This window comes from Clupea harengus, chromosome 23 (genome assembly GCF_900700415.2).
Source record: "Clupea harengus chromosome 23, Ch_v2.0.2, whole genome shotgun sequence".
NCBI classification, from domain to species: Eukaryota; Metazoa; Chordata; class Actinopteri; order Clupeiformes; family Clupeidae; genus Clupea; species Clupea harengus.
Genome location: NC_045174.1, coordinates 3,373,271 through 3,401,263, shown reverse-complemented (window position 1 = coordinate 3,401,263; position 27,993 = coordinate 3,373,271). Strand labels below are relative to the sequence as shown.

General features: G+C 43.4%; 1 protein-coding gene across 2 annotated transcripts; it reads right to left on the bottom strand.

Moving 5' to 3' along the window:
• Positions 1-230: 230 nt before the first annotated feature.
• LOC105893594 (protein HID1) lies at positions 231-26,648 on the bottom strand. Of its 2 annotated transcripts, none has more exons than XM_031561066.2 (19): positions 26,293-26,648; positions 25,178-25,327; positions 23,894-24,064; positions 20,161-20,277; positions 16,731-16,837; positions 16,196-16,312; positions 15,811-16,039; positions 15,194-15,253; positions 14,639-14,779; positions 6,142-6,232; positions 5,841-5,992; positions 4,338-4,416; positions 3,825-3,989; positions 3,354-3,581; positions 2,873-3,039; positions 2,151-2,237; positions 1,436-1,527; positions 1,043-1,201; positions 231-879 (listed from the first exon to the last, which is right to left on the bottom strand). In XM_031561066.2, the coding sequence occupies exons 1-19, from the start codon at positions 26,356-26,358 to the stop codon at positions 816-818; spliced, it is 2,442 nt and encodes an 813-aa protein (XP_031416926.1). In that variant the 5' UTR covers positions 26,359-26,648; the 3' UTR covers positions 231-815. The 2 variants fall into 2 exon arrangements, with proteins under 2 accessions (XP_031416926.1, XP_012675476.1); XM_012820022.3 differs by having other exon boundaries at positions 15,194-15,250.
• Between the last annotated feature and the right edge of the window lie 1,345 nt (positions 26,649-27,993).

Sequence of the window (27,993 nt, the reverse complement as noted above, 5' to 3'; positions counted from 1 at the left end):
GTTCTTGATGTTGTTTTTCTGGGTTGTGTGAAGTTAAGTCCATGGTCACAGTGCCTTGTTCCAATTCTGCAGCTTAAACTAGTATCAATAAGTCATGCAGAAAAATACAAACATTTGTCTGTATTGGAGGTTTGCAGATTACATAGTGACTAATAAAGGAAAAAATGGACAGTCATTTTTTAATGGTGTACCTGAGTGATAACACGTTTTTGTTTGTTTTCAACGTTCCCTTTGTATTTTGTGTCACAGTTCATTCCTCCATGGAAATGTAATGACGAAACCTTACCTCTGTGTAAGTGAATTAGGAGTTAAACATGATCAATTACATATACTACAAAGATACAGTGTATCCATGATTCATTCTAAATTCCATGTGTCATAATAAAATAATGACAAATCCCATCTGAGGGGGCCACACAGTGCACCGTATGACAGAATATGTGTAAAACTTCCAGTATATTGTGGTCTCATATTCACATATGCAGATATGTATGTGGGGGGGGATTAATCAGAGGTGGTGTAAACTGAAGGTGGCTCGCTGGATGAGTCATTGGAAGTGCATTAAGCACTTTAGTCATGCCTCCGGGGCAAGCTCATGGTTGCAGAATTCATAAAGGTCAATCAGGCATCTTGAAACAAAATGGCCTCCTGGGCCTTTTGGCATGGCGACAGTTCTCTCTCTTCCCTCATATTCCTCTTTCACTGATTGGGCAGCTCAAGTGAATGGGCAGGAGGTCATTGGCTGAGAGTTTCCAAACAGGAAGTGTCCCTGTAGTTTTTCTCCACTGCTTCTCGCTGTCATTGGCACACTTCCCTTAGACTCTCTGGATCTCAAAGAGTCTCACATCGGTGTCATACCAGATTGGGGGGTCCACGTTACTGTAAACAGGGACACAAAATATCGCTGATCACATAAATAATACCTGTTATTGAGCCTTTATATTGGCCTGGAATGAGCAAAACACACAGACACACAGACACACACACAGACACACACACAGACACACACACACACACACACACACACACACACTAAACCTACCGGAGGTACACTAGACCCCACATGTACGTGCGGAACCACATGGCAGTGCCCATGTTGGCCTGGTACTTGCGGATTAGGATGGGGTGGGGCACGGGCAGCAGGCCCACCAGGGTGCCATGCTGCAGGAACTTCAGGATCTCAGACTCATCTGTCAAGCCCCTGGCATAAACACAAATACATTTGCAATCGCAACATTTCAGTTTACATACACATGTCTTTCCAGCTCATATGCCAACAACCCTATACAATACCCAGAGAAATAACACAGAGAAATAATCCTGCACATCCATTATGTTTCATCATTAGGTCATACAGATAAGAAGCTTATGAGGTCATTTCATTGAAAGAACTGAAAGTTCTGGGTTTCAGATGACATGGTGATGAGTATCTCACTTGTCGATGCAGATCTTCTCCACCTGCGGAACCAGCACCTGCAGGAGTCTCATGATGGTCTGTAGAGGGAGTTTACTCTTCCAGGAGAGGACCTGAGAGGGAACAGGCCATGGCTATTATCAGAAGTGCAAACCCAGCACATACAGTAACAGTAACAATCAGACAGTAACAGTGAGAAAAAAGGCCAATTAAACATTTCTGGCATCATATTCATATTTCAGCACGATGGATTATACGTAGTGAAAATGTGTTATGATGGATGCATATATTGTAGTCCGGTCCTTACTGATAGGTGAAAATTCACCCTAGTTACCTCAGGACTCCGGAGCTGCATATAAGTATATTTATTAAACAAACAACAATTGCAATCGGGCTCACCCCCAGCACAAGGCTAAAAGTGAAGCAATATTAAACACATCGCATAAGGTTTATATAGGCAGAAGTTGAGCGTTCAACAGGGATAACCACGTGGTGGATTTCTGACGTCCGAGGCAAGGATGGAAGTTTTGCAAGGTCGGAAGAAGCACAGTTTGAACTTTCTTATCACCTCTGGTCAAAACATGCTCTTGTACATATGCAGACTAAGTGGCACCTAATATTCTAAGTTACACACACACGCAGTAACACAGAAAAGCCATGTTGCTGCTTACATAAGTACATGATTCATATATTCTTAAGTAATTAATAGTGTTTGCAAATTATCTCCATCACTTACCCATTCAGGTGTGGGAACCCAGTACACAGATGACGATGTGCTGGACATGCGCCTCCTAGACGCTTCAGGTCTGCTGTAGAAAACATCCTGCCATTGAAACACACATCTCAGATTATGGCAATGAATTTGATTGGTTTACCTTGAGTAGAATTCCACCAATGTTCAACAGGCGTCTGTACACTGAATACATAAGGCCAGGGTTTTCATCTGCTACTAGTGGTGCTGTGGTAGCACGTAAACTCGAGTTAGCCAGGTGATGTTGCATAGGGCACTTTGAGAACCTGCTAAACCTGGAACACAAACTTAAAGCAGCAATAAGTAGTTCTGTTCCAAAACTAGCAAGCTAACTACCTAAAACCACCAACACCACCAACAGCCCAGTTGGCACTGATTGAAGCTTCCCAACACACTAAGTGGTGTCTTTTTGGCAGTATAGCTGGCAATGTCATGCTGTGAAAGCTTTTCTTCCATTTTTGCAGGGTGTTTTAGCCCGGAACACAGAACTACATAGAGCATATCCTGGATGGCTAGTGGGCAAGACAAAGGTGTTTATCTGTCCTTCACATGACCATGCGCTATCAAAACGAATTTGAGGATGTTACCAAAAATAGTTGTACAGTGTTGCTTTAAGTAAAACATATAATTTGGGGTTTTACCCAATGCAGGTATGTGAATAACACAGCAGTCCTGCATTGTGCAGTACCCCATGAGTGGCTCCTGACCTCACTGTCCCTCCCGGAGTGGGACTCGGTGTCGCTCGCTCCGGCGGCTGCGCTCTGGTCGGCCTGCGGCTGAGACGAGTGTCTCTCCTGAGACGAGTGTCTCTTCTGCAGGGCCACCATGGTGCCGTCCTCTGACACCTGGGCCTTCTCCGTCAGCTTCTCAATGCCTGTGGATTGAGCATCAGAACCATACATCTCCAGTGCGTAGTTACAGCACAGATCAACACAGCAGTATAACACACATTTCTAATATAGTCACAGGGGGCACAGAGCCTGATGTAGAGCAACATTTCTCATCAGACATGTATGATATTTACTCAAACACCTCAATATGCTTCATCGACTGGGAAGTCAAAGAATGAACGTGTGGTTGACAAATTATGCATTGATTATTGTGGCACGTCTGCTTTTAGTGCAGCAGTAATATATGGCTCCTTTAACGTCTTGAAAGTGGAGAGTGATTGGAGGAGAGGAGGCTCACCTGGATAGGCAGCGAGGCTGGTCTTAAGTGTTCCTGGCTCGGCGGGGACGGCGGGACAAGAGCCCTCCATGGGGATGGACTCCATGGAGCAGGCATGGGAGAGGCCGGCGGGGGTCCTCTTCTTCCTCTGCAGGGCCTTCTGGATGGAGACATAGTCCGAGGGCAGGTTGGCCAGCTGGTGGAACACGTTACGCTTACGGATGATGGCATAGACCAGGTTACAGTTACCTGTGTGCATGTCAGGATGACAAAACAAATAAAACAAACAAAACAAATCAACAAACAAACAAAAGCTTTAAGATTTTGAGAACTGATTAGGGTCCAGAATTGTGTGAATAATCCTAGTAACACTACTAGTAGTAGTAGTCCAACTAATTCTTCCAAGAGCCTATGAACCATTGTACCAGTGACTGTGGTTTATGAATGCAAACATCGACTACATGGTACTGACGAATCATTCTAAACCATCACCATCAAACTGGTACTGGATGATGTTGTTGAAGACCTCCAGGAGGAAGAACACCAGGTGGTGGTTTTGGGTGGAGGAGTACAGGAACCAGCTCCCGGAGAAAGCCTCCAGAAGGTGGAGGAGTTTGTTGGCAGCCACCATGCACAGACTCTTCAGGTAAGGGGACACTGTGGTAAAGACATGTGGGGTTTAATGGTTTGACTTCACTGGTCTTCTCTTACTTATCGGCATATCTCCTGCATGATGATTTCTATTTGTTTGTTTTTTAAAGATAATAGTCTAATAATAATTGTTACAACCAAATGTCCATGGTACAATAACAAAAACACATGTTTTCTCCGGGCACAGAGCTCCCAGAACAGTCCACTCAGCAGCAAACAACTATGATATATGCCACATATGTCAGACAACCATGCTATAAGTTCGGAAGGAACCTTATAGCTTTCTCTCATTTTCGGTTATGAACTATGAACTAGTGTAATGTGCAGAAGAGACCAGGAGGGGGAGACACTCACCATTGACTATGATGGTGAGGAGGCAGTCAAACAGAGGCTGCAGACGCTGATGGCCGCTTGTAACGATCTTGTGGAAAACCTTCAGTATACAATGTAAGTACAGAGAACATTGGAAAATGAGGGTCATGAGCAGGTCAAGTGACATCTTAAAAAAAAAGAAAAAAAAAGAAATTGGGGTCTAAAGCGAGCAAGTTTATTCAGTTTTGACATAAATAATACATTAAAGAAATTGGCAGATGCTTTTATCTCAACTGAATTGCTGCATAGTTGGCACTTAACCTTTCACTCTGGCAGCATTTAGGACATGTTGTACCACATCTTTACGTCAACTAAAATAGCACAGTGAAGCACAGTGGCACTAGAGAGAGTGGGAGACGGAGAGACAGACCGAATGAGAAGGAGTGAATGAATCAGCGAGAAAGGAAAGGGAGAGAGGGAGAGAGAGAGATAGAGAGAGAGAAGCAGGGAGAGAAGGAATGCAGGAAGGAACAAATTAATATAAATAAAAGAGCGATAGAGAAAAAGAAACAGAAACAGAGAGAGAGAAATCAAAGGTTTATTTCTGTTTTGCTGTTTTGTAAAGGCATTTGATTCTATATGGCACAAACGCCTATTTCTAAAATGACTAGAAAATTGAATTGGAGGGAAAACCATAATAAAAATCTAATAAATGTGCTGTAAAAATGGGAAATTCTCTGACAGAATTCCCCTCACCCAACAACGGACATTAGGCAAGGTTGGCCATGTGGCCCCACCCTATTCTCCAATTATATAAATATAAATCAGCCAAAACATGAATTTATCTCCTCAGCAGCAGGCCCTCTAAAGGATCAGGTCAAGTGCCTTTCATTGGCAGATGACTTTGGCATAATGGCAAAAACTGAAGTGGGTTTACAGCAGCCCCTTTAAATCCTAGACATTTTGGCAACTTATATGCCAGAAACAAAAATCATGGCATGTCCAGGGAAGCACGTTTAACTTGAAACTTGCCAACAAAGTCGACCTTCAGCATTCCACTGAAACACTCCAGACACAACTCTGTAATAGTATACTGCAGGTGCTCAGAGCAGCCCCAAACAACTCAAGAGCTGAATTAGGGCCCTTGTCACCATTGAGAAGAACTCAAAATGTTGGTAGAATTTGACCACTCTTTTCTAAGTCCAGTGATCCAGATTCCTATAAATTTCAGACTTTTTGTTGCCGAGAGCAGAATCTAGAAAAGAGTGCCCTCAGCCAACTTCTTCTGAACCTCAGCTCCCAGAAAAGCCCTCAGACAAACTACCCGCGAAAACAAATTATAAAAAAGCAAAAAGCAAATGAATAAAGTGATGAAAATGATTGAGTGTTGTGAGTGAATGAATGAGTGAGTGAGTGTTGTGAGTGAGTGTTGTGAGTGTTGTGAGTGAGTGAGGGAGGGAGGGAGGGAGGGAGTGAGTGTTGTGAGTGTGTGAGTGAGTGAGTGAGTGAGTGAGTGAGTGAGTGAGTGAGTGAGTGAGTACCCACCACCACCAGCAGGTCTGCATGTGTGCCGGTGAACACGGGGATGTCCATGGGGACGCGCAGAGAGAAGGGCTTGTTCAGGCGCACGCCGAAGTTCCTCTCCCCACTCAGCAGGAGCAGGATGAACACACCAATATGGAGGAGTCCCACACGGGCTGCAGACACAGAGGATTAGTTATATACATACACACACCCACACACATCAGAGGACATTACAGTTATATACATACACACCCACACACATCAGAGGACATTACAGTTATATACACCCACCCACCCACACACACACCCTCGCCATACTCACACTGGTCTGCTCGGGAGTCATTCAGGTAGAAGAGGATGGGCACTAGAATTTCCAGCACATCGCTGCTCTTCAGCACAAAGAACAAGAATTTCTGAAAGAGATCCAAACCCTGTCACTTAAGAATAACGAGCATCGCGTGCTCCTGTAACTCAAATTCCATCTGGATGTGCTTCACCACATGGCACTGTGTGTCTTATTCTGAGTAGAGGTTACGGCGGATAACACACTGCCCAACATTGGGGGCAGCACTGCTGTCAACAACCACACACTGAAATATAGGCCATCTGGTCTTAGCAATGGAGTTTGGGCAATGACAGATTGCAGACTGCAGAAATCGTGTTTATTGTTTCAAATGAATGTTCTACATTCATTAATCCCCAAATCACCAACAGATTGTCATTATTCAACTGTTTAGGTTAACATTTACATTTGATCATTTGGTAGACAATTTTATCCAGTTATTTGACTTGTAGTTTTGGCAGTGTTTGGCATTCTGAAGTCCATAACGTGTGAAGCCATCCATATCTGTAATATGGTTCTAATTCACTTGGGAACCCCAGGTGCAGGCATGTGCACAGACAGACCCTCTGTGGTGCTTAAGGACCCGTCCTTGTCCCCTCCGACTTGATAAGTGCCATTTTTTTATATATATATATTTGATTCTATATTTTAGTTTTTGTATAGTATTTTCTTATTTGGCTCATAGACAAAAATCAAGGACGGAGCTCGCTCTAAAAAAAGTACCTTAAAAACCGAGTTTTTCTTCCAAAAGAATTTGGCTATACCAGACAAGAAACCTAAAGTGCAGGTGCAGGTGCATCCTCAGTGCAAATTACAGGAAATAGAAGTTCACAGCATATATAGGACATGCCCTCATTAGCAGGATTCAAATGGACCAATCACAATGCATTTACGCAAACAATGAATTGGCAATCAATGATTGATTTTTGTCTATGTAACTTTTTTGGAGCCTACAGACAACAGCCACTGTCAAAGGGCGCAGATCCTTTCCGTGAATACTTATTTGGCTCATGACATCAATTTTCAATTAAAGGTGTGCTGTTACTATGCCTGACAACTGCATTTGAGGTCTAATTCCGCCAGACCGTGCAAGCCCCTTTGATGGAGATCATTTCCAAGCACTGTTAATTACTTAAGAATATATTAATCAAGTGCCTTGTATTAATATATTCCTTGTATGAATCATGGGCTTTTCTGTGTTTCTGTGTGTGTGTGTGTGTGTGTGTGTGTGTGTGTGTGTGTGTGTGTGTGTGTGTAACTTAGATTATTAGGTGCCACTTAGTCTGCATATGTACAAGAGCATGTTTAGACCAGAGGTGATAAGAAGGGATGAACTGTGCTTCTTCCGACCTTGTGCAAAACTTCCATCCTTGCCTCGGACGTCAGAAATCCACCACATGGTTTTTCCTGCTGAACGCTAAACTTCTGTCTTTATAAACCTTGTGCGATGTGTTTAATATTGCTTCACTTTCAGCCTTGTGCTGGGAGTGAGCCCGATTGCAATTGTTGTTCTTGTTTGTCTAATAAATATACTTATATGCAGCTCCGGAGTCCTGAGGTAACTAGGGTGAATATTCACGTAACACCCTTCACCTCTTTCGACTTTTTCCACAGTGAGACACGCAAATTGAGCGCCCTGCGGAGCAACATTCTTGTCTCCCCGACTTGCCTTCATTGGTGACAGCCAGGTCACCTCAGCATTGTGTCACTGTTGTGATATTAAACCACTGTTAAGACATCTAAATGCAGCCTTCAATGGGCCAAGCAGTAGCCTAACTTAGACAATAGCCCACCAGTAAGCTGAAACAACAAACAAACAAACAAACAAAATAAATAGCTCCACTAGTTCCTTTGTCAGGCAACTTATGAACATTCAAATACATATGGATTGAATGGTTAATACCATAGTCTATGCCATCATATTCTGATATCAGAAACGTCAGCCCATCAGTCATCCCTCTCTTGTGGCCATGGGCTGATAGTCTATGCTCTGACATGTCAAGGAAATGCACAGCTTGATCCACACCTGCATTGATATGGGTTATTATGGGCATTGGGTTATGGGTTATTATTACAGTAAAGGCATGTTAGGCTGTAGCTTATATGCCTACTTACAACATTAAAGTAGCATATACTTTATTCATTTATTTGTTTGTTTAGGTAACTTTATGTTTTCTATAAATAACTATCGATGAGAGGTGCCCTTTCTTTTAGCCTAAGCTCCTGCCCCCGAACATCTCTGTGCACAGCCTTGCCCAGCTGAGAGCCAGACAGATGTCATGGAGCAGTAGGAGGCCTTCTGGGTGTGTGTGTGTGTGTGTGTGTGTGTGTGTGTGGTGTGTGTGTGTGTGTGTGTGTGAGTGTGTGTGAGTGTGTGTGTGTGTGAGAGCCAGACAGATGTCATGGAGCAGTAGCAGGCCTTCTGGGTGTATTTTTAGGGGGAGTGTTAAACAACTAAAGTAGGGCATTTCACAAGCTCTTTGGAGATTTCCCAAAGTGCATTAGGAATGTGATGTAATATTGATGATGATGTAATCACACAATGCTGTGTGTGTGGGTGGGAGAGAGAGAGAGAGAGTGTGTGAGAGTGAGTGAGTGAGTGAAATTTATTTCCAATGCTGAGCAAAAGCTACACTCGCATCCATGAGCATTTGTTTCCTGTTTCTCAGGCAGGGGCGGCGCCAGGGGGGGGCTAGGGGGTGCTCTAGCTCCCTCTGGATTATCCATAGCACCCCCATAGCACCCCCAAGAAAATAATGGTTTATTTATTATTGTTATTTAATTTCATTCTGCGTTGTTTATTGTGTGATAATAATATTTAACTCACAAAAGAAAATAATAACAGATTGGGTCATAACCTTTGACCCAACTTTCACGTCGCACGCTTGAATGTTGACGTTACCGGACGGTTGAAGGAGAAAGTGAGCTAGTGCGTGGTAGTTTCAAGTGAATATCAACAATGCATCGGTTTTTGCAACCTAAATGTCGATGTTTGGAAGAACAATTAAGAAACAAGAGTGACATAGAAGAAGAAGAAGAAATGCCAGGGGTATCTGCTGTGGATTTTTAAGGAGAGGAACGTTGTGGTCAAGGAGGTCAACCCTCCACCACTACTGAGGGTGCTAACCATGGTGCTAGCAGCATCAGTGACATTAGCATGAACGCTCAGGATGGACCAAAACTCCAGAAATATCCACCTTGCATGTTTGGAGTCCAACAAAGGAGTTTTTGTAAAAGCTGGTTGGGACAGTTTGCGTGGTTGGAGTACAATGCAACTAAGGTATTGTTAGCTGTGTAGCATTAATGAAAGCTGTCTGATTTGTTGCATGCATTGATTGCCCTGTGTCGCTGAAGACTCGTTTCGGTTGATTAGCAACGTAGATGCCCTTTTTTGCCAAAGATTTTAACTTTTTCCTCTTGTTTTGATTTTTTTTGGAGCCGCCTTAGCCTAAGACAAGCAGTCTGTCTGTGTGCTAGGTATACACAAGGTTATATGTGATTACTGATGATTGTGAACTGAAATAATATATACCTTTTTAACGCATTTCTGACTGTTTGACTGTTTTAGTTAATTCTATCTGCTATTCCAAGATTAATTTCACTCTATCTGACATGGTAGTGGTCACCTGTCGCCCAACTTTAATAATCCTCACTACCACAAGTGTTTTAAAGTAAGTTAGGTATTTGGGATTGCAGACTCTATAACATGCTGTATGCCTTTTGTCAGTGACCGTCGCAGATGTGCGCGTCTGTCGGAAGAAGCCTAGATAATAATAATACAATCGGTTTGTTTAGCGCTTTTCATGGACTCCAAAGACGCTTCAGAGAGCAAACATTTAAAGTTGTTGTAGTAGAGAACCATGTGACACATAGGCTATCATCCTCTTTTCATAGCACCCTCACTAAAACGCCAAGCTCCCCCATAGCACCTGCAGAAAAAAATGTCTGGCGCCGCCACTGTTCTCAGGAGCAGACACACTTCAGTTCAGAGACGTCTCTGCTTCATAAATGAGACAGCTTCCGCTAGTTTTATTCACGAATCTGATGATTTTTGCCCGTGGCTGTGGCACTCCTTTGTCCTTTTGTTTGAACGGGAGTTCAGTTTCCCCCATTTGATTTCTAAGCAGACTGTGTGAGGGTTTGTTTTTCAGTTTTGTTATTCCTTATGTTCACCGCCACCATGTTCTTCCGTTAACTCTTGATTTATCAATAAATATATTACCATTTCACCGTCACCATTTCTCTTGGCTTCTTTATGTTATGTTTGCCATTTCTTTAAGTTGATGGTATCGTAACATAAAATGGGGGCTCGTCGGTTTTGAACAGAGCTTTGCTATTTTTTGCCTAGTTATCTCTGATTTTCCCTACGTGGAAAATCTTTTTCGTTGTGAGCGCACTGCTCCGCATCGCAGCCTACGGTTGTTGGCTGTTGGTGCCTTTAGTCATAGTCTTGGTGACTTTGATATGCCCAGTGTTTTTCATTCATTTTTGCCCGTTGCTGTGGCAGCGACATATAGATATCGCTCGTAATGTTTGATATAGATGCGTTTGTGTCGTCTCCGACATTGGAGGCGTTATTGACTGCTACACGCGATGATCTTGTCCGAGTCGCTGGCCACTACAAGCTGGAAGTTCGTGGTTCTCCCGGTAAAGCCGAACTTCAGGAGAAGCTCACTGCGGACTTGCGTGGACTTGGAGTGTTGGGAGATGCGAGCCCTGATGCACCCGAAGCTGGTAAGACTATTCCTTCTCCTGGCCCTACTTCTACAAAAACTGCTTTAGAGTGGAAACGTTTAGAACTTCGTGAAAAGGAACTTGAGTAGGAACGTGAGAAAAATGTGTTGGAGGCTGATAGGCAGAATCTTAGAGACCATGATCGAAGAGAACAGGAGTTGCGTTTGAAAGATATGGAATACACACAGGCGTTACGTCTTAAAGAGATGGAGTTGAAGGCCCGTGAGTCTGGTGTACTATTAAGGCCAGACCATTTTGATGTAACCCGAAATATCCGTGTTGTTCCTCCTTTCAGAGAAGATGAGGTGGATAAGTTCTTTGCGCACTTTGAGCGTGTTGCAACTACGCTTAAATGGCCCAAGGAAGCTTGGCCCATGACTCTCCAATGTGTCTTTGTAGGTAAGGCCCAGGAGGCGTACTCCTCGTTAAGCCTCGAAGACGCAGCGGACTATGAGAAAGTGAAACAAGCTGTCTTGCTTATTTACGCGCTCGTGCCTGAAGCTTATAGACAGAAGTTTCGGAGTTATCGTAAGCCTGACTCCCTCGCATATGTTGAGTTTGTTAGAGAGAAAGAAATGCTCTTTGATCGTTGGCTAGGCTCTCAAGAGCTCTCCGTGATCTAATGGTTCTTGAGGATTTTAAAAACTGTCTGCCACAATCAGTCGCTACTCATATAAGTGAGCATAAAGATTTGACACCTGCTAGTGCTGCCGTGCTTGCTGACGAGTATGTACTCACGCACAAGCGTATGCCTGCTTTCACTGAGTCTCAACAAAATGTTTCCATCTCTCCAAGGTTTAGAGTTTCCGACTGTGCCGCTCCTTCTCCGGAGATGCGGGCACCTTTGGGTTTCAGAGGAACCCCAACCTGCAGTTATTGTAAGAAGCGTGGTCATGTTCTTGCCGAGTGCTTTTCTTTAAAGCGCAAGAATCAGGCACAACAGCATGCAAGTTCAAGGTTCTCTGAATCGGATTTGTGACTTGCTGGTTTGTCTCCCTCTACACTAAACGTGACAACATTTTCGCACCATTCATATTGGGTGGATTCGTGCTTTGTCTGGTGAGCCTGGTGCGCGCGTTCCGATCAAAATATTGCGCAACACGGGTGCATCACAGAGCTTTATTTTGCAAAATGTGTTGCCTTTTAGTTATCAGTCTTTTACTGCAAATAGTGTACTACTTTGAGGTTTCTAAATGGGATTTGTCAATGTCCCTTTGCATGAGGTTACCTTGTTTTCTGAGCTGGTTACTGGAAATGTTAGCCGGCCCTAAAGTATTGCCTGGTCTTATTGTAACCCATGCATCGCCAGATCCTTTATTAAATGATGACCTTTTAACAAATTTCCCTGAGGTTTTCCCCTCTAGTGTTGTTACCCGTGCCATGGCACAGCGCGCTAAAGAGACTAAGAACTTGGAAGACAAGGTAATTGATCTGAGACTTTTGTCGTCCAACCTTCACTCTTTGGTGGCGACACCTTGTCAGATTTGTCGCCATCTCTCTTTTTGATGTTCCTTAATTGTCTTTGAGCCGAAAGGATCTTATGTAGGAACAGAAAAATGACCCTTCTCTTACTAAGCTCTTTTCTGAAGTTATGTCCGACGAGGACATTGAGCAATGGCCTCTTGGCTATTTTTCCCGAGATGGTGTCTTAATGCGCAAGTGGGGACCTCTTATGGCCCCTGCGCAAGATGAGTGGATAGTTCTCTATTAAATTGTGGTCCCTGTCTCTTATTGTGATCGTGTAGCTAATGATCACTATTTCTCAGGTCATCTCGGGGTGAACAAAACTGCTGATCGAATCACCCCTTATTTCTACTGGCCAGGTATTTACCGTGGTGTTGCAAAATTTTGTCGAACGTGTCATTCCGTCTCCACTCCTGATCGTAGGAGGAAGGAAACACGCTGTCACATCAATCTTTTGAAGGCCTATTGGGCTCGAGACGATCGTGGTGAACGTTCAGCTCATGTGCTTAAACCGTGCAATTCATCAACTGATAGTGACGCTCGCGGAATTACGGTGGCGTTGTCCGCTGCTTGTGGTGCTGAAGTTGTGTCTCCGCTGGTGGCCGCGGCTCAAGTTGAACATGTCTCCAACTGCTCAACAAGGTGCCGTGGCGGGTTCCTTGTGGAATGACGAAGGCCGTGCGCCGCCAGCACGAAGACCTTTTCCCCGATGTGCCTCGCGGTACAACAGCGATTGTACATGACATTGATGTTGGCGCCATGCGCCCCATTAAGCAACATTCTTATCGCATGAATCCACACAAGCCTCTCCCAGGGTTTAATGTATTGGTTATTGTCAAATAAATTGTGGCTTTAGTTAAAAACAAAAAACAATTCAAGTCAAATGTCTTTTGATGATTGCATTTAACCCTTTTGTTTCCCTACAGTTCAGTGGTGCGTGAGAGACGCTGCTGGATGATAAGTGGCTTTGTGTTCTTTATATATATATATATATATATATGTGTGTGTGTGTGTGTGTGTGTGTGTGTGTGTGTGTGTGTGTGTGTGTGTGTGTGTGTGTGTGTATACATAGCTATATACATTTTCTTGTAAATATTGTATATATTGTAAATAGTAGAGTCCAAGTTTAAAAGCTATTGTTAGCTTAAGCCCCAATTTATTTTCTTAAGTGTGGGGGTGTTACGTTGGGAGCCGTATTGTGCGCTTGTTCTCCCTACCGCTCTCTTTGTCCCCCTCTACAGGTGACCTGGCGTCTGATTGGGCTGCGTTTGTGGGTTGGCCTTCGCCTATAAAAGCGGCCCATCTCACACACCGGCTCTCTCTCTGGCTCGCTGGCTCACCCTTTCATTCCAGCCACACCCCGTCTCCACTTCCGGTCGGACTCTGCTGTGGACATGCTGCACGGTGCTCCGCTGGCGCCCTGCTTTAGTCAATGTTTGTTGCTATCGTTAGTTTGACGCGATCTACCCGGTTGTGTTTAGCGTAAAGTTAATTGTTTACTATAGAACTGGTGGTGTCAGGTGGTGGGTTTTTGGCACGCTTTAAGCTTAGTTTAAGTTCAGAGTAGGAAGATTCCCGGAAGACTCACCACACTCCTTTGTCCTTTTGTTTGAACGGGAGTTCAGTTTCCCCCATTTGATTTCTAAGCAGACTGTGTGAGGGTTTGTTTTTCAGTTTTGTTATTCCTTATGTTCACCGCCACCATGTTCTTCCGTTAACTCTTGATTTATCAATAAATATATTACCATTTCACCGTCACCATTTCTCTTGGCTTCTTTATGTTATGTTTGCCATTTCTTTAAGTTGATGGTATCGTAACACTTAGGACATGATTATTATAACTGAGGGTACTCAATATAATTGCAACAGGTTGTAGAAATATGAAGTACAGTGTCATCTGTAGTTCATCATTTATTCTCATTGTTCCCTGTCGATGAATAATTATGATACACCAGATGTTTAAACTGGCCACACTGTAATAAAATATGAATTGAGGTCTCAATAATTAAATTGGCTATTCATGTGTGTCTTTGTTATTTTCCCTTTTATTATTATGGACAAGGAGAATAGTCCTGACACAAATATAGTCACCCCTGTATTTTGAGTTAAATTGTGTGAAATTGTTTTTCTAAGCATTTGTCACAAAGGAATTTCCTAAAATGGATGGATGGATGAAGTAATGGATGGCTGATGGCTGGCTAAGGAAATAAGTAATTTCCTATCCAACCAGTCCATTATGTAAACAACAAAGCAGCTAAGTAGGAAAGTAAGTATCTACCTTATTGAAGTCGCAGAGCTTCCAGAAGAGCACGAGCAGCTCCTGGTGGAACTGGATCTTCTTGGTGGAGTTGGGCAGGTAGGTCTGCAGCAGCGGGTTGGACAGGAGCCGAGCCAGGCCCTTCAGGATGAAGTGGAAGTCCTGCAGGAGGAAGCGCAGCTTCAGTTACACACAGAAGAGGATGTTGAATACACTGTGCTGGCTATCAGGGGGGCCTCTCACAAACAACCAGAAGAGAGAGAGAGAGTCCTGATTCAGACAATTTCCAAAGCAAACTATAACTCAACCGGAGAGGATGAGATTAACACTTCACTGAAGACTTTTAGACTTTTTGAGGACTTCACCAATAATAAGATGATATTAGAAAACAGTTGTCAAAAGATGATTCCCCTGGCATCCAGGTTGTAGTGGACAGACACAGCTTCTACCATTCCAAACAACATGGCGGATTTAAACAGCAGATAGTCCAGTGAAAGTGGAACTCCTTATTGTAGAGCTGGGAGCAGAACAACAGCCACTTCAGCGTTAGTAGATGGAATAGGAATAAACGAGTACCTCCTCTCTGTGAATCCTTGATAGGTAATTTACAAACAGGTTGTCAGGGCCCACTGGCTGCTACACAGAAACAGACAGACAGACAGACAGAGGGGCAGAGATTGAGATGGAGTAGCAGTAATTCAGATCCGCTCATGAATGTAACCAGAAATAACAGTCCTGGGGGAACACAGCACATAGTGTTTGTCTGTCGTATTTCTATCATCAATAAAAGGCGTTTAACTAAAATAGAAATGAGCTGAAAGCTGAAATGTTCTTAAAGCAGAGTTTATGTCTTTCAGATATGGCATGCACCTTTTGTCAAAAAATATTTAAAGCTACATTTGTGATGTCATTTTAAAGGCACGATGAAGAGATCTTCTCCTGAGCATTCTACAGTTTGTTTCTCTGTTTCAAAGCATTTTTTATTTGTCTACCCTTCAACTTCCGGTCCAGGAAAGATTTATAAAAATGCATAACAATGGCCTGACAAACATGTTTTGTCGATTGTGCCTATGGAATAACATAATTCATAGCATCACTGTAGTCGTAGACGTGTTTCTATTTGTTCACAACAGAGAGTGCATAATAAGCATTGAACATGAATGGTCTTGGTTGCGTCTTGGCTCTATCCTCACCTCCTGCTCCTCCAGCTCTGAGGAGGCCGCTGTGGGGTCCAGGGCCTGCTGGGCCGCGGCGGCGACGACCAGGTCGTGCTCGAGGGCCACCATGAGCACCTGCACCGCCTGCTCCACCAGCTGCTCGCGCTGGTCCGAGAAGAGCAGGTGGTTGTAGGGGAGGCCGAAGCCCACGGGGTCATAGGCGCACACCACGTTCAGCAGAGAGGTGAAGAGAGGGAGGGCATGCCTGAGAGAGTGTGTGTGTGTGTGTGAGTGTGTGTGTGTGTGTGTGAGTGTGTGTGTGTGTGTGTGAGTGAGAGAGAGGAAAAATGTAGAGTAAGAAGTTTTATATCGGTATTAAAAGATGTGTGAATGTTTTCCCTTGTAGGTGCTTGTGTGCTACCTGTTGTCGGCTGAGCAGAAGAAGGCGACCCAGGGGTTGGGGGTGTTGATGTCGGTAGAGGGCGACAGGTACATGGCCTCAGAAAAACAGGTCAAGAGCAGCTTCAGCAGCTCCGTCCTAAACACAAGAGAGGGGTGTGGGAGTAGGGAGAAAGAAGCAGGATGTGAGAAGCATGTTAAATGTAAAAAAATGACTTATACAGAAACAAACTGAATGCAGCACTGACCAAAGACAGAAAAGACCATTACAATGTGTTACAAAGGACCTGACAACGTGTCAATGTCAGGGCGGAAGGGTGTTCTCTCGACAAAGAACTATCTACGATCTACAAACATCGATCTCATTAGCCATGTTGTCTATGTAAGAGGACAATGATGACCATGTCACCATCTAAACATCTCGCTCCTAATTAAATCTGCGCTTACAAGGCAGTTGTAATGAGGCTTTCTTAGAAAGCACTTGGCAGCAGACAGGAGAGGAGAGGAAGAACAGGGGAACAAAACCATCAAGAGAGGAGAGAGATATAACAACCCACCTGTTGAGGTCATGAATGTAGTTGAGAGGGGGCGAATGAGCGAAGCCCACTCCAGCCTCCCAGATGTACTCACAGCTGTCTAAAGACTGCATGTCCTCTGGGCCGTCCTGTGGGAATACAACACTGTGTTTCATACCATAGAGCACTAGAACAGAAAAGCCAGTAGAAGTCCATGTTCTTCAGCCCGCTGTTTCTCTTTCTCTCTCCTAAACTCAATCAATTTGAAATTACTTTTAAAAGTTTTCTGGGCTATGCTCAATGAACGCAAGTTATACATGATCCTCCAGGCTTATACTTTGACAGCATGGCAGAGAAAAGCTGGAAATGTGAGTGTACTCAACCAAAGTTATAGGTGTAATGTATGTATATATGGTGTATGTAGGTATACACAGTGGGGAAAATAAGTATTTGAACCCCTGCCGATTAAGTTTGGCCACTTGCAAAGAAATGTGTGATCTATAATTGTAATAGTAGGTGTATTTTAACAGTGAGAAACAGAATATCAACAAAAACATCCAGAAAACTGCATTTTATAACAGTTATGAATTGATTTGCATTTGTCGCGGAAAATAAGTATTTGAAACCCTAGCAAAACATGACTTAGTACTTGGTGGAATAACCCCTGTTGGCAAGCACCGACGTATAGGTGTATGTACGTAAGTATTTATGGTGTATGTAGGTATATAGGTGTAGCTGCAGAACACAAAGAAAAGCTACACAGACAAAAAGATATCTGTAAATTTACTTCTGAATTTGGTGGCATAAAAGGAGTATCTTTCTGACAGTCCATATCCATACACTTGTATGACATTAATAGTTTATGCGAATGTACACAAAGTTGTGCGTGTAAATGGGATACAGCCATGCTGCATTGACATGCTAATAGCTGTTTTGAAAGAGGTAGGCTTGTTTTGTTTGATTTAGTGGCCTTGTGCCAGGACTGACGTGGGTGAAGAGGAGGAGAGGAGAGGAGGCGGTGGAACGTTGAGTCACTAGGAGTGAACTCTGTAAACGGCACCGCATAAAATAGCAGCCTCCTCCTAGCGCTAACAGGGAACTGTGCACTGGTTCATGGACGAGTGTGTATCTGTGCTTGTACTTGTGTGCCATGCTTTTGTGTGTGTGTGTGTGTGTGTGTGTGTGGTGTGTGGTGTGTATGTGTGTGTGTGTGTGTGTGTGTGCGTATGAATGAGAGAGAAAGATGCAATAAATTGGTGTAATTGTTGGTGTCTTTTCGAATAAGATATCACAAAGGAGCTACGAGACTCTAGTCACAGAGACTCATATCTGTTTAACGGAGTAAGGGGGGGGGGGGGATGTAAACACAGGACAGAGTATATCAGTGTTGATAGCTTTATCTTCATTTCAGTTACAACTGTGTCCGTTGCAATCCTACATACAATAGCTACTTGGCAGAGAGTCTGTACATAGGAAGTCATATTTTGAATGGACTGACCATGACTTCCGTGCTATAACTAAGAGTGGCATGACAGCGGACAACTGAAAACCCTTTCTGAACTTAAAATAACTCTTATGACAATAAAACACGTCTTATTTGGTTTTGAATAAAATATATATTTTAAAATGTAAACAGTTGCATTTGTCCCAACATTTTCCAGATAACAGAAGTTTGTGACTGAGACAAGGTGTGTAAAAATAGACCACACACCTGTCAGCAGGGGCGGTAACACTGTGTTCAGACAAGCTGGAAGGCTGAACTAGTGACCACATGCAACGACTGTTATCACTCAGAGTGCTCCCACTTTTCCTCCTTTGGAGATAAGCTCAGTCGCTCCGGCCACTTCAATACGGCTACTGAATGTAATGAACACGGAGACGACTGCCTCAGGAGGTCTCAATAGATGTTGATTTGAGCTCACACCAAAATATATTCTATTGATAGAACTAATAATTCCCTGTGGTCTTGGTATGATCTCCTACATCCCACATTATAACTCCATGAGTGGGTAAGTGAAAGAGTAAGGAGCGAGAGAAACGGGAAAAGACAGACAGAGAGAGATACAGAGAGAGAGAGAGAAAGAGAAAGAGAGAGAAATGAGTGGGGGAGGAGAAAACACAGGAGGTGTGAGTGCTTGGGCATATCAGTGTCGAGGCACGTATCTTAGCAACCCCATGAGGTCAGCCATGTTCTGTTCAGTGCCCGTGATCTAACCAACGTCTGAAGCTAACTGGCCTTATCCTCCAGCAGAGGGGACAAACACAGCCTCGGGCGGATGCCTGTTAAGACCCATTACCCAGACCAAACAGGCACACATGAAGGCCACACACACACACACACACACACACACACACACACACACACACACACACACACACACACACACACACACACACACACACACACACACACACACACACATAACCCCAACCCCCAACCCCCTGACAAACCATACCATATACTCTTTTTGCGTCTACATCTTTCCCTCCATTCCTGTCCATCAGCTTCCATATCTCCCCCTTGCACTCACTAACAAATGCAGTAATGTACACACACACTCACACTCACACTCTCTCACACACACACACACACACACACACACACACACTCACACTCACACTCACACACTTCGTTAGGAAGGGGGTTAATGAGTGACCGGGCTAAGGAGTGTGGGAGGGGTGTGGATGTGGCTCCTGTTTGTGAATAGGGCAGTGGAGGGGCAGGTTAGTACCGCTGATCCACTGAGCAAATAGGAAACTGCCCTGCAATGAAAGCTCTCACACACGTATTTGCAATGACTCTGTGTGTGTGTGTGTGTGTGTGTGTGTGTGTGTGTGTGTGTGTGTATAACTGTGTGTGTTACAGAGCATGTATATGTCTGTCCAAATTTGTGTGTGTAACTAATTATTTAGGGCTTGTCCAAGAATGTGAGTTTACAATACCCGTCACAGAGCTGCTGGGAAGGCACTCTAGGTGGCATACATACAACGAGAGCAATTACTTTATTCGGAGAAAAAGCAACCCAGTCTTTTAAACACAAAGGGTGTTGAGTTCATTCATGAATATGAGTATCCCTGTGTATGATTGTGTGTGACAGAGTGTTGCAACTGATTTCTAACTGAAACTGTAAGAGAAATTAGCATTAGTAACTGATACAACTGCTTAATCTGCTGTGAAATGTGTGTGTGTGTGTGTGTGTGTGTGTGTGTGAGAGAGTGAGAGAGAGAGAAGGAAGTAGCCTTTTAAAAATATTGTCAGGAAGACAGAAAGCCTGTATGCCTGTATAATGTATTTATGAGTGTATATGAAAGGAAAGGTAGACTGTATGCCTGTATAATGTGTTTATGAGTGAATATATGACAGGTAGACTGTATGCCTGTATAATGTGTTTATGAGTGTATATATGACAGGTAGACTGTATGCCTATATAATGTGTTTATGAGTGTATATATGAAAAGAAATGATCCTCACCAGTCCAGCTTTCTTGTGGCTCTGCACAGTGAAGTCTGGGCAGAAGAGCAGGTCAGCGATGGCCATGAGGAGGGACTCGGCCAGCGGCCTGGCACCTTCGTCATCCCCTTCATCCTCCTGCAGGGACACAACATCAGCAGAGGACACTAAACTTCTCCACAGCTCAGCATGTCAGACATACAGCGCTACACCATACAGTCCATGTTTATTTTTCAGTTCTCATACCCACATTGTCTGAATTACACAGTGAGCTAAAGATCTATTGCTCAAAGGCTTTGCATTTAATAATTATATCTTTCAATCCATCTTAAACATATGAAGCTATGGAACTAGACATCGACCTTTAGATTCCTCACAATTAATGAAGTTTTTTAAGACAAATGATCCATGTCGAGACCAAGGATTTACATGAGTGCTTTTCCACGTACAAAGAATGTTTGGCAAAAGTAACCAAGGGATACGACACAGCCGACAAACATGCAGTGAATACAACACACAGAAATCAGAAAAGAGTCTTCCAAAAAACATATGTGGCGTATGGCGTGTGCGAACACACACACACACACACACACACACACACACACACACACACACACACACACACACACACACACACACACACACACACACACACACACACACACACACACACACACACACACACACACACACACACACACACACACACGCCTTTCCCACAGCAGTCCTGCATTCACTGGGCTTCTGCAGTCCATCCAGGCTTTAATTAGTGGTAATTCAACACCAGCCCAGTCTCCATTTGTGAGGCAAAGTGCACAATATCTGCAGTGTTCAAACCCATGGAAAGGGGAGCGAGAGGAGGAGGGGGCGAGGAGGAGAAGGAGGAGGAGGAGGAGGATAAGGAGAGCGGGACAAGGAAGGGGACTGCATGCACTAGAAGCAGCAGACAGCTCGACTTACAGCCCCTAAACTCCCACGCTGACTATACTAAGTGGAGAGATGGAGAGGAGGTGACAGGAGAGGAAAAGCAGGGATGGGGAGAAGAGGGAGGGCGGGAGACTAGAGCATAAGAGAGGATAGGAGAGGTGAGGAGAGGTGAGGTGAGGTGAGGAGAGGGGGAAAGAAGAGAAGAGCGGATAGTAGAAAGGAGGGGAGGGAAAGGGAGAGGAGGGAGGCTGGCCTGGTGAAAGGTGAGTTTAGGTTGGTGTAGAGTTGAATAGGGGGAAAAGAGGTGCTGACAGATCAAACTGGGGACCTGGATGAGATAAGCCTGCCCTGTATGTCTAGAACACCTGCGTCAGGTATTCAGCCTGGGCTGAATTCTCTCTGAAGAGGAACACTGTTGGTGTAGGCTAGCTCAGTCGATGAAATGAAATGGGCATTTGAATATGTTTAACTGAAACATATCCAATTAGATTTGATTTGACAAAAACAGGTATTATCCAAACCTACCCACCAAAGCGTAGGCTACAACATCAACATCTTCACAACAGGATTGTGCTTCAAAACTAATTGTGATTTTTCTGCAATCAAAACTGTCAAATTGGCTTGCTTTGCAATAATAGACGTGAAAAGAAACTAAAGTTTAGCTGGTATCCGTGAATACTCTACAGTGGAGGGTTATACGTTTGGGCCTGATACGATGATAGATTTTGGTGACAAGAAAAAAACGATTTCTTTTTACTGTTGTAGCATTTCAAGCCTTTTGAGAGGAAAATGACCACAAAAATGCATGGTTTCCTTGCTAGCATGGGTCGCTATGAAGCCATGTAACTCATGAAGCCATAACGTTGGGCTACCTTATCTTTACTCAGCCGACAACTAATCAAGGTTCTTTTCAAAGCAATGGCACTATAAGATGAGTTATCGTATTTGTCAATGCCGTTGAAGTTGATCTACGCCTAAAACTTTCTTTCAAAAATTCTTTACAGAACACACGAGAGCACAGCAGCAAAATCCTTTTCAGAGGGTTATGCATTATTCAAGACAACTGCTACCATATACTAAATTTCATTGCTTTTCCAGACCTGGAAAATGGGATTTTAAAATTCCATGATTTACATGACCGTGGGAACCCTATAAATACTATTTATAATTTGTACAATGCCAGTGCTGTTCTCCAGCACTGGGCATTGATAAAAAATCCAAAATGAGGTAGAGGAACTGAAGAAACCTGGTCTTGTGGAAACACAACATGGAATCAAGGGCAGGAAAATATCAGAGGGGACATCCTGGGACCTTCAGCATGACACTTTAATGAAAAACACTAATCAATTCACAATATTGTGGTTAAGCATCTATAGAAACCATATCTTAGAGAACAGTACAGCCACTTACTCAAAGATGCAGTCCGCAGTTCTGGCAAAAGGTTGTTGATATTTGAGCCACTATGTTTGTTTCCCATTTACAGCGTCATGGATAATTAGCTAAGTTTGACAACAAGTGTATTGCATTAGTATGGCGTACTGCTCCTTTAAGGCTGGAAAAGGAAGAGACTTGGAAGTGTGATGTTAAGAGTAGCTGATATCCTGAGGTCAGATCCAGTCTCTGCAAAAGCTGGAGGGATCCATGCACTACACTTGGTCCAGTGCTCACTAAGGATATTGTGTAACTGCAGCCAGTTCACAGCTTCCTGTCAAGATATTGAGTGTTTGCATTGTTGCAATGCTGCGACACTAACTGAGCTCGGTGATGCTGGGGTGGCATTTTAGGAATATTCTTTTTTTATTCGATAGAATTCACCAATTGGGGATATGTTTTTGAGACAGCATTCTTGATGTTTGTTTGCACAGACAAAAAAAGCAAGAAAAATGTTTTATAACCCAGTACCCATCACTGCGGAAAAATACCAATTATGCAGTTAGAAAGTTCCTATTGTGTCATATGCTGCAACAATAAAGAGAATCAAAATATTAACTAGAAGCCCATTGAGAAAGAAAGATACAATACAGCAAAAGTGTTTAACTATCGCTGTAACCTCAAACAAGACCACAAAGCCACTACACCCAGTCCTCAGATGAAAGAGACTACAGGAGTTATGAGTTGGGCTCTGATCCAATCCCTTGTCCCAGGAGACTCTCCTTCCTCCTGCTGTTTGAGATGAAGCGTTTAACTGTGCAATCTGATTCGGCTAACATTGACATGAGATTGCGTAACAGCAGCTCGCTCTCGCTCTCGCTCTCTCTACCATCATCCCCTGCATCCCAACACAGCAGGACGCACCACCACACACAAGTAAAAGCTCTCCAAACCAGCCTTTAGATTTTCTCTCAAAGTAGTACCTCTGGAAGAAAGCAGGCTGAAAACACTCACTATCCCAAAATGGGAGAAGCCAAGTAGAGGTGCAGAGAGGCGTCGTGTGCGTGTGTAAGCACGGCAGGAAGTGAAAGAGAGCGGTCCGAACGCACTTTGTTTAAAAGGCCCATCAACTTGTGTTACAGTGAGGGATGAAGATTGAAAGGGTAGAGCCAGGGCAGAATATGCACTTTGGTGTGCATTCATGCATTAACTAGTGTGTGTGTGTGTGTGTGTGTGTGTGTGTGTGTGTGTATGTGTGTGTGTGTGTGTTGCGTGTGCGTGGGCTAAGACAATGAAAAGAGGGGGTCAAATATAATGTGATAAGTCAGAAAGACAGGATGGAACAGAAAGAGAGAGAAAGGGACAGACAAAAGGGAGGTGCTAAAATCATACAGACAAGGCAGGACAAGCGGTTTCATAACGTCACATCATCATCACCATCCCCCCATAGTCTTACCCCAGCACGTCCAGCGCCGGGCAGAGTGGACCAGAAAAACCCTCTCCAGTCTGGATCCTCAAAGATGTAAGGCAGGACTCGGGTGAGCAGGCGAGCACAGTTCAGCACGATCTGCCTCTCCTTCTCTGAGGGGCAGCCAGACTCTGCTCCCTGCACTAGCTTCTCCACTGCCTGGGAGGGAATAAGAGAGACACAGTCTTAACTAGGATGAAAATAAACGTGCAAATGATCAAATAAATGTTTTTCTTATTTCAATTTCACAACTAAGGGCTCATACATATGCGTGTGTGTGTGTGTGTGTGTGTGTGTGTGTGTGTGTGTGTGTGTGTGTGTGTGTGGTACATGCGGTAGTTTGTATGTGAGTTTATGCAGACAAACAAACACAAACTGAGAGACAAACATAATGGCTCATTTAAATTGTAAACACATTTAAACCAATCCAAATAGTAAAACCTTATTAATCCATCTGTTTGCCACTGAATCAATAATTGTGATTGGAAGCTGTACTACACTAATCTTATAAATCCACCATAGGGCCCACACTGCAAACACATGACAAATAGGCGTAAACAGGCATTTAAAGGGCATAACCTGTCCTATCTCCGTGAGAACACACATCATGTTCTCATAGCCTCTTAAGAGCTCTGTAGGGGTATAAAACCCCTCCTCAAAGGTCCTTCTGCTGCTGGAGCAGGAACATTGCCTCCCCTGCCTCCAGGCTATTGTGGGAAGAGCCAATAATTGCATTCCAGTCACTACGTGCTGGGTTGGGAGCAAACAGAGGGAGGCGTAAAGACACTGTGTCTGTTAACAGCTACATTTGAATGGAAATCTGCTCTCCTCTTCACACTCTCTTTCACTCAGCCTCTCTCTCTTCATCCCCATCTATCCATCTGTCTGTCTGTCTATCTATCTATCTATCTGTCTATCCATCTATCTGTCTATCCATCTATCTGTCTATCCATCTATCTATCTGTCTATCCATCTCTCTCTCTCTCTCTCTCTCTCTCTCTCTCTCTCTCTCTCTCTCTCTCTCTCTCACACACACACACACACGCACAGTAAATGGATGGAACAGTTGCCCTAATCTTCCGTATAACATCAGGGAACCGCTTTATATTTGCACTCCTCCTTAGCAACACCAAGGTTTGAGTGAATTCATACCAGTTCACTAATACCACCAACCAGCACATTCTCTACATTAACTTTAACATAACCCAGTGACCTGATAACCTTCATTCAACCCATCAATGTCCCACTGAGTCCGAGAAACCCCTTCAGTACCTTGTAGCACAGGGTTGCCAGGTTGGAGGGGGACTCCTCTCTGACGGCTCGGATCTCGGCGGCTGGCACCAGGGCGAACACATCCTGGATGGTGGTGGTGGAGTCGGCCCAGAATTGATCCCAGAATGCATCATCCGTGGCCTCCACGGGCTGTGGCAGACACGGTTCAGTTACATTCCCCATGGCGAGCAAAGCAGAGCAAAGAAGGATGCAGAGGAAGAAGCTACACAAGGCACTAGGTTGGCATACAGAGAGAGAGAGGGTACTGCTTCAGAGTACTGCTGTCAACTCAGGCTAGGCTAACATGTCATAACTGGACTGTTATGTAACTTACTGAGTGCAGTATTGCATAGACTGAAGAGTACTGACAAACTACTAATTTTGTGAATTATTACTCGTTGAACAATTACAGTAGAGTGGGAAAGGGGAATACAGCAGAATTTTCAAGTAAAGGGAAATACTTAAGACATAAATGGCATGAAGTATATACTATTGGTGATGTGCATTGGCTTTACTGGACAATTCAACATGATTTGTGACAGAAGTTTAAATTTGTGCTACCAAATCAATGAATGACTAATTCTCGCAATTTCACTTTTTCGTAGAGTCCCACCTTAGAAGGCAAATCATTTCAATGTTTTCATGTTTCAAGTATCAATGAAGCCCACTGAATAAATTTTTTCCAAGATAACGAGTAGGCCTACAACTGAACATTAACCAAAAGTCACCCACGCCATTTCAAATTAAAAATGTGTCTTTGTTTGAAAGTATCCTACTGTTTGCATTATCAGTCATTTCAATTTCAAAACGAGTCGCTGCGGTTTTACCCCAAATATATTACAAACAAGACTTAGATAAATGTTACCACCGGGATACTTTACAGAATAATTAACGTTATATTTTTCAAATCTGTATAGTAACATAAGTCAAACTGAGCTGTCAAATTCTTACGAGTCGTACCTGCTCCAACCTTAACTTTTCACAAGCACCACGCACTTGCAGCTTATTTGGCGACTGCTTTTGATGCCATCTGGAAACCAATTACTCTTTCACAAACCCGGTATTACCAAGGCTAATTAAGAGGAAAAAAAACAGAGTAACGATATATTTCAAACCTGTGTTTTTGTTGTGAGCTGTATCACCGCTTTCCTAAAACGCAATTTGGAGTCAGTGTTTCCCATTTTTATATTCCTCTCCACGGACAGCTGAGTCTCCGGTTTACTTTCATCCGTGTATTACCTACCGTCACCTCTACAGCGCGAGCGCCCGGGTATTAACAACCACTTGAAGTGAGCAGGATCTTGAGGAAGAAACTTCCGGGTCCAGCAACTAACTGCCAATATTTGTTCACACATGACGTATGTAAAGGGTTTATTGCAAACACGTTTTCGTCTATGCTAATCAATTTATGTTAAACGCATGTTAAGATCCCTGAAGGGTAATTTTGACCGAGTATAAACTTTAGTTTTTCCCCCCGGTTTAATGTATGTAGTGTCGTTGTCTTGGACATTGCTGTTCACGAGAGACATATGCATTGTACCGGCTTGAGGTGTTTTTAACACTGTAACCACACAAAAAAAACAGTAAGGGAAAGTCATTAAGGATATAGCCTTCCAAAACCCTACAAATGTTGTTCAGGGCCTATACTGCCATCTAAAGGTGAATTGCCATGTTCTTCCCAGCACACGCACGGACAGCAGTGTCATGCTGACCCTATGCAAAAATACCACAGTTTGTGTGTGAGGTCTTGACTTCTTCAGCTAATCCCCAGTTAATCAAATTACGACAAAATCAAATTAAAAACGATTTGGTCACAGAGATGTTACCTACATGAAAGGGACCGATTTCTGTTTTCATTAGGTCACACAGCTGAGCTCAACCCTCCTAGAGAACATCACATTATGAGCGAAGTAGGTCTTCAAGGGCACAAGACTCAGGTTTGAAATCAAACAGCAAAATTATTCAAAAGAGTTTTCTTGGGCTGTCAGTAGCCCTCAATATTCATTAAGCCTCCTGAGGAACAGCAAATTATGTCTTTGCATTTGTGAGTACCAGTGGACGGCACAGGCCATTTGTATATCTGGGATCAATTCAAAACAGGCAATGCTGTTAGCTGTTAGGCCTTGCTATACATGCAACCTGGTCAAGATGATTGTAGTATTCCTGTTTCATTTTTTACTTTTTTTTTTACCCCAGTGGCTTAGTAATATCAGACACATTTTACAAATTAAATTACATGGAAATGACAGTAAAATGTGTTTTGTAGATACATAATTTTGTATATTAATAAAATAAATTTGTCATGTAAAATTTCGTTCCAAGTTTGCCTAAACAGCAGCAGGTGGCTCTGTAGAAAAGCTGAGCTCGGTTCAAGGTTGCCTTGGAAACTACAAGACCCTTTATTCTGTCCACTTTTTTTTTTACTTTGCCTTCCTCTGCATAGTGTCCCTGCCTAAATCTAACATTTGTTTTGGTGCTTTTGGGCATTTTCTCCCTGGTGACATATACAACTATGACAAAAGCAACCAGGCACAAAATGTACTCTCTAAAAATTCTCTCCTAATGTGCTTTCAGCATTTGAGGTTGAAATGTGTTGTTGCTTAATCAGTTGTGTATTCATTTATTTCTGCCAGTGTCCTCATGTCTATCAGGGTGTATGTTCGTAAATAGCCTCTCTGACACATTTCATGTTTCTAGTGTTCATTTGACACATCCCTCTCTCCTGTTTCTCCACCTCTGTACCTCCTCACTCAGTGTCAGTAATCAGACCCAGAAGAGAAGTATGGTCTGACAATACAAGAGGCTGATTATGTCCA

Coding starts and splice junctions, on each gene's coding strand:
- LOC105893594 (XM_031561066.2), bottom strand. CDS start 26,358: ATGGGAAACACTGACTCCAAATTGCGTTTTAGGAAAGCGGTGATACAG. Junction 24,065..25,177: donor TGGCAACCCTGTGCTACAAG/GTACTGAAGGGG, acceptor ATTCCCTCCCAG/GCAGTGGAGAAGCTAGTGCA. Junction 16,313..16,730: donor TACATTCATGACCTCAACAG/GTGGGTTGTTAT, acceptor TCTTGTGTTTAG/GACGGAGCTGCTGAAGCTGC.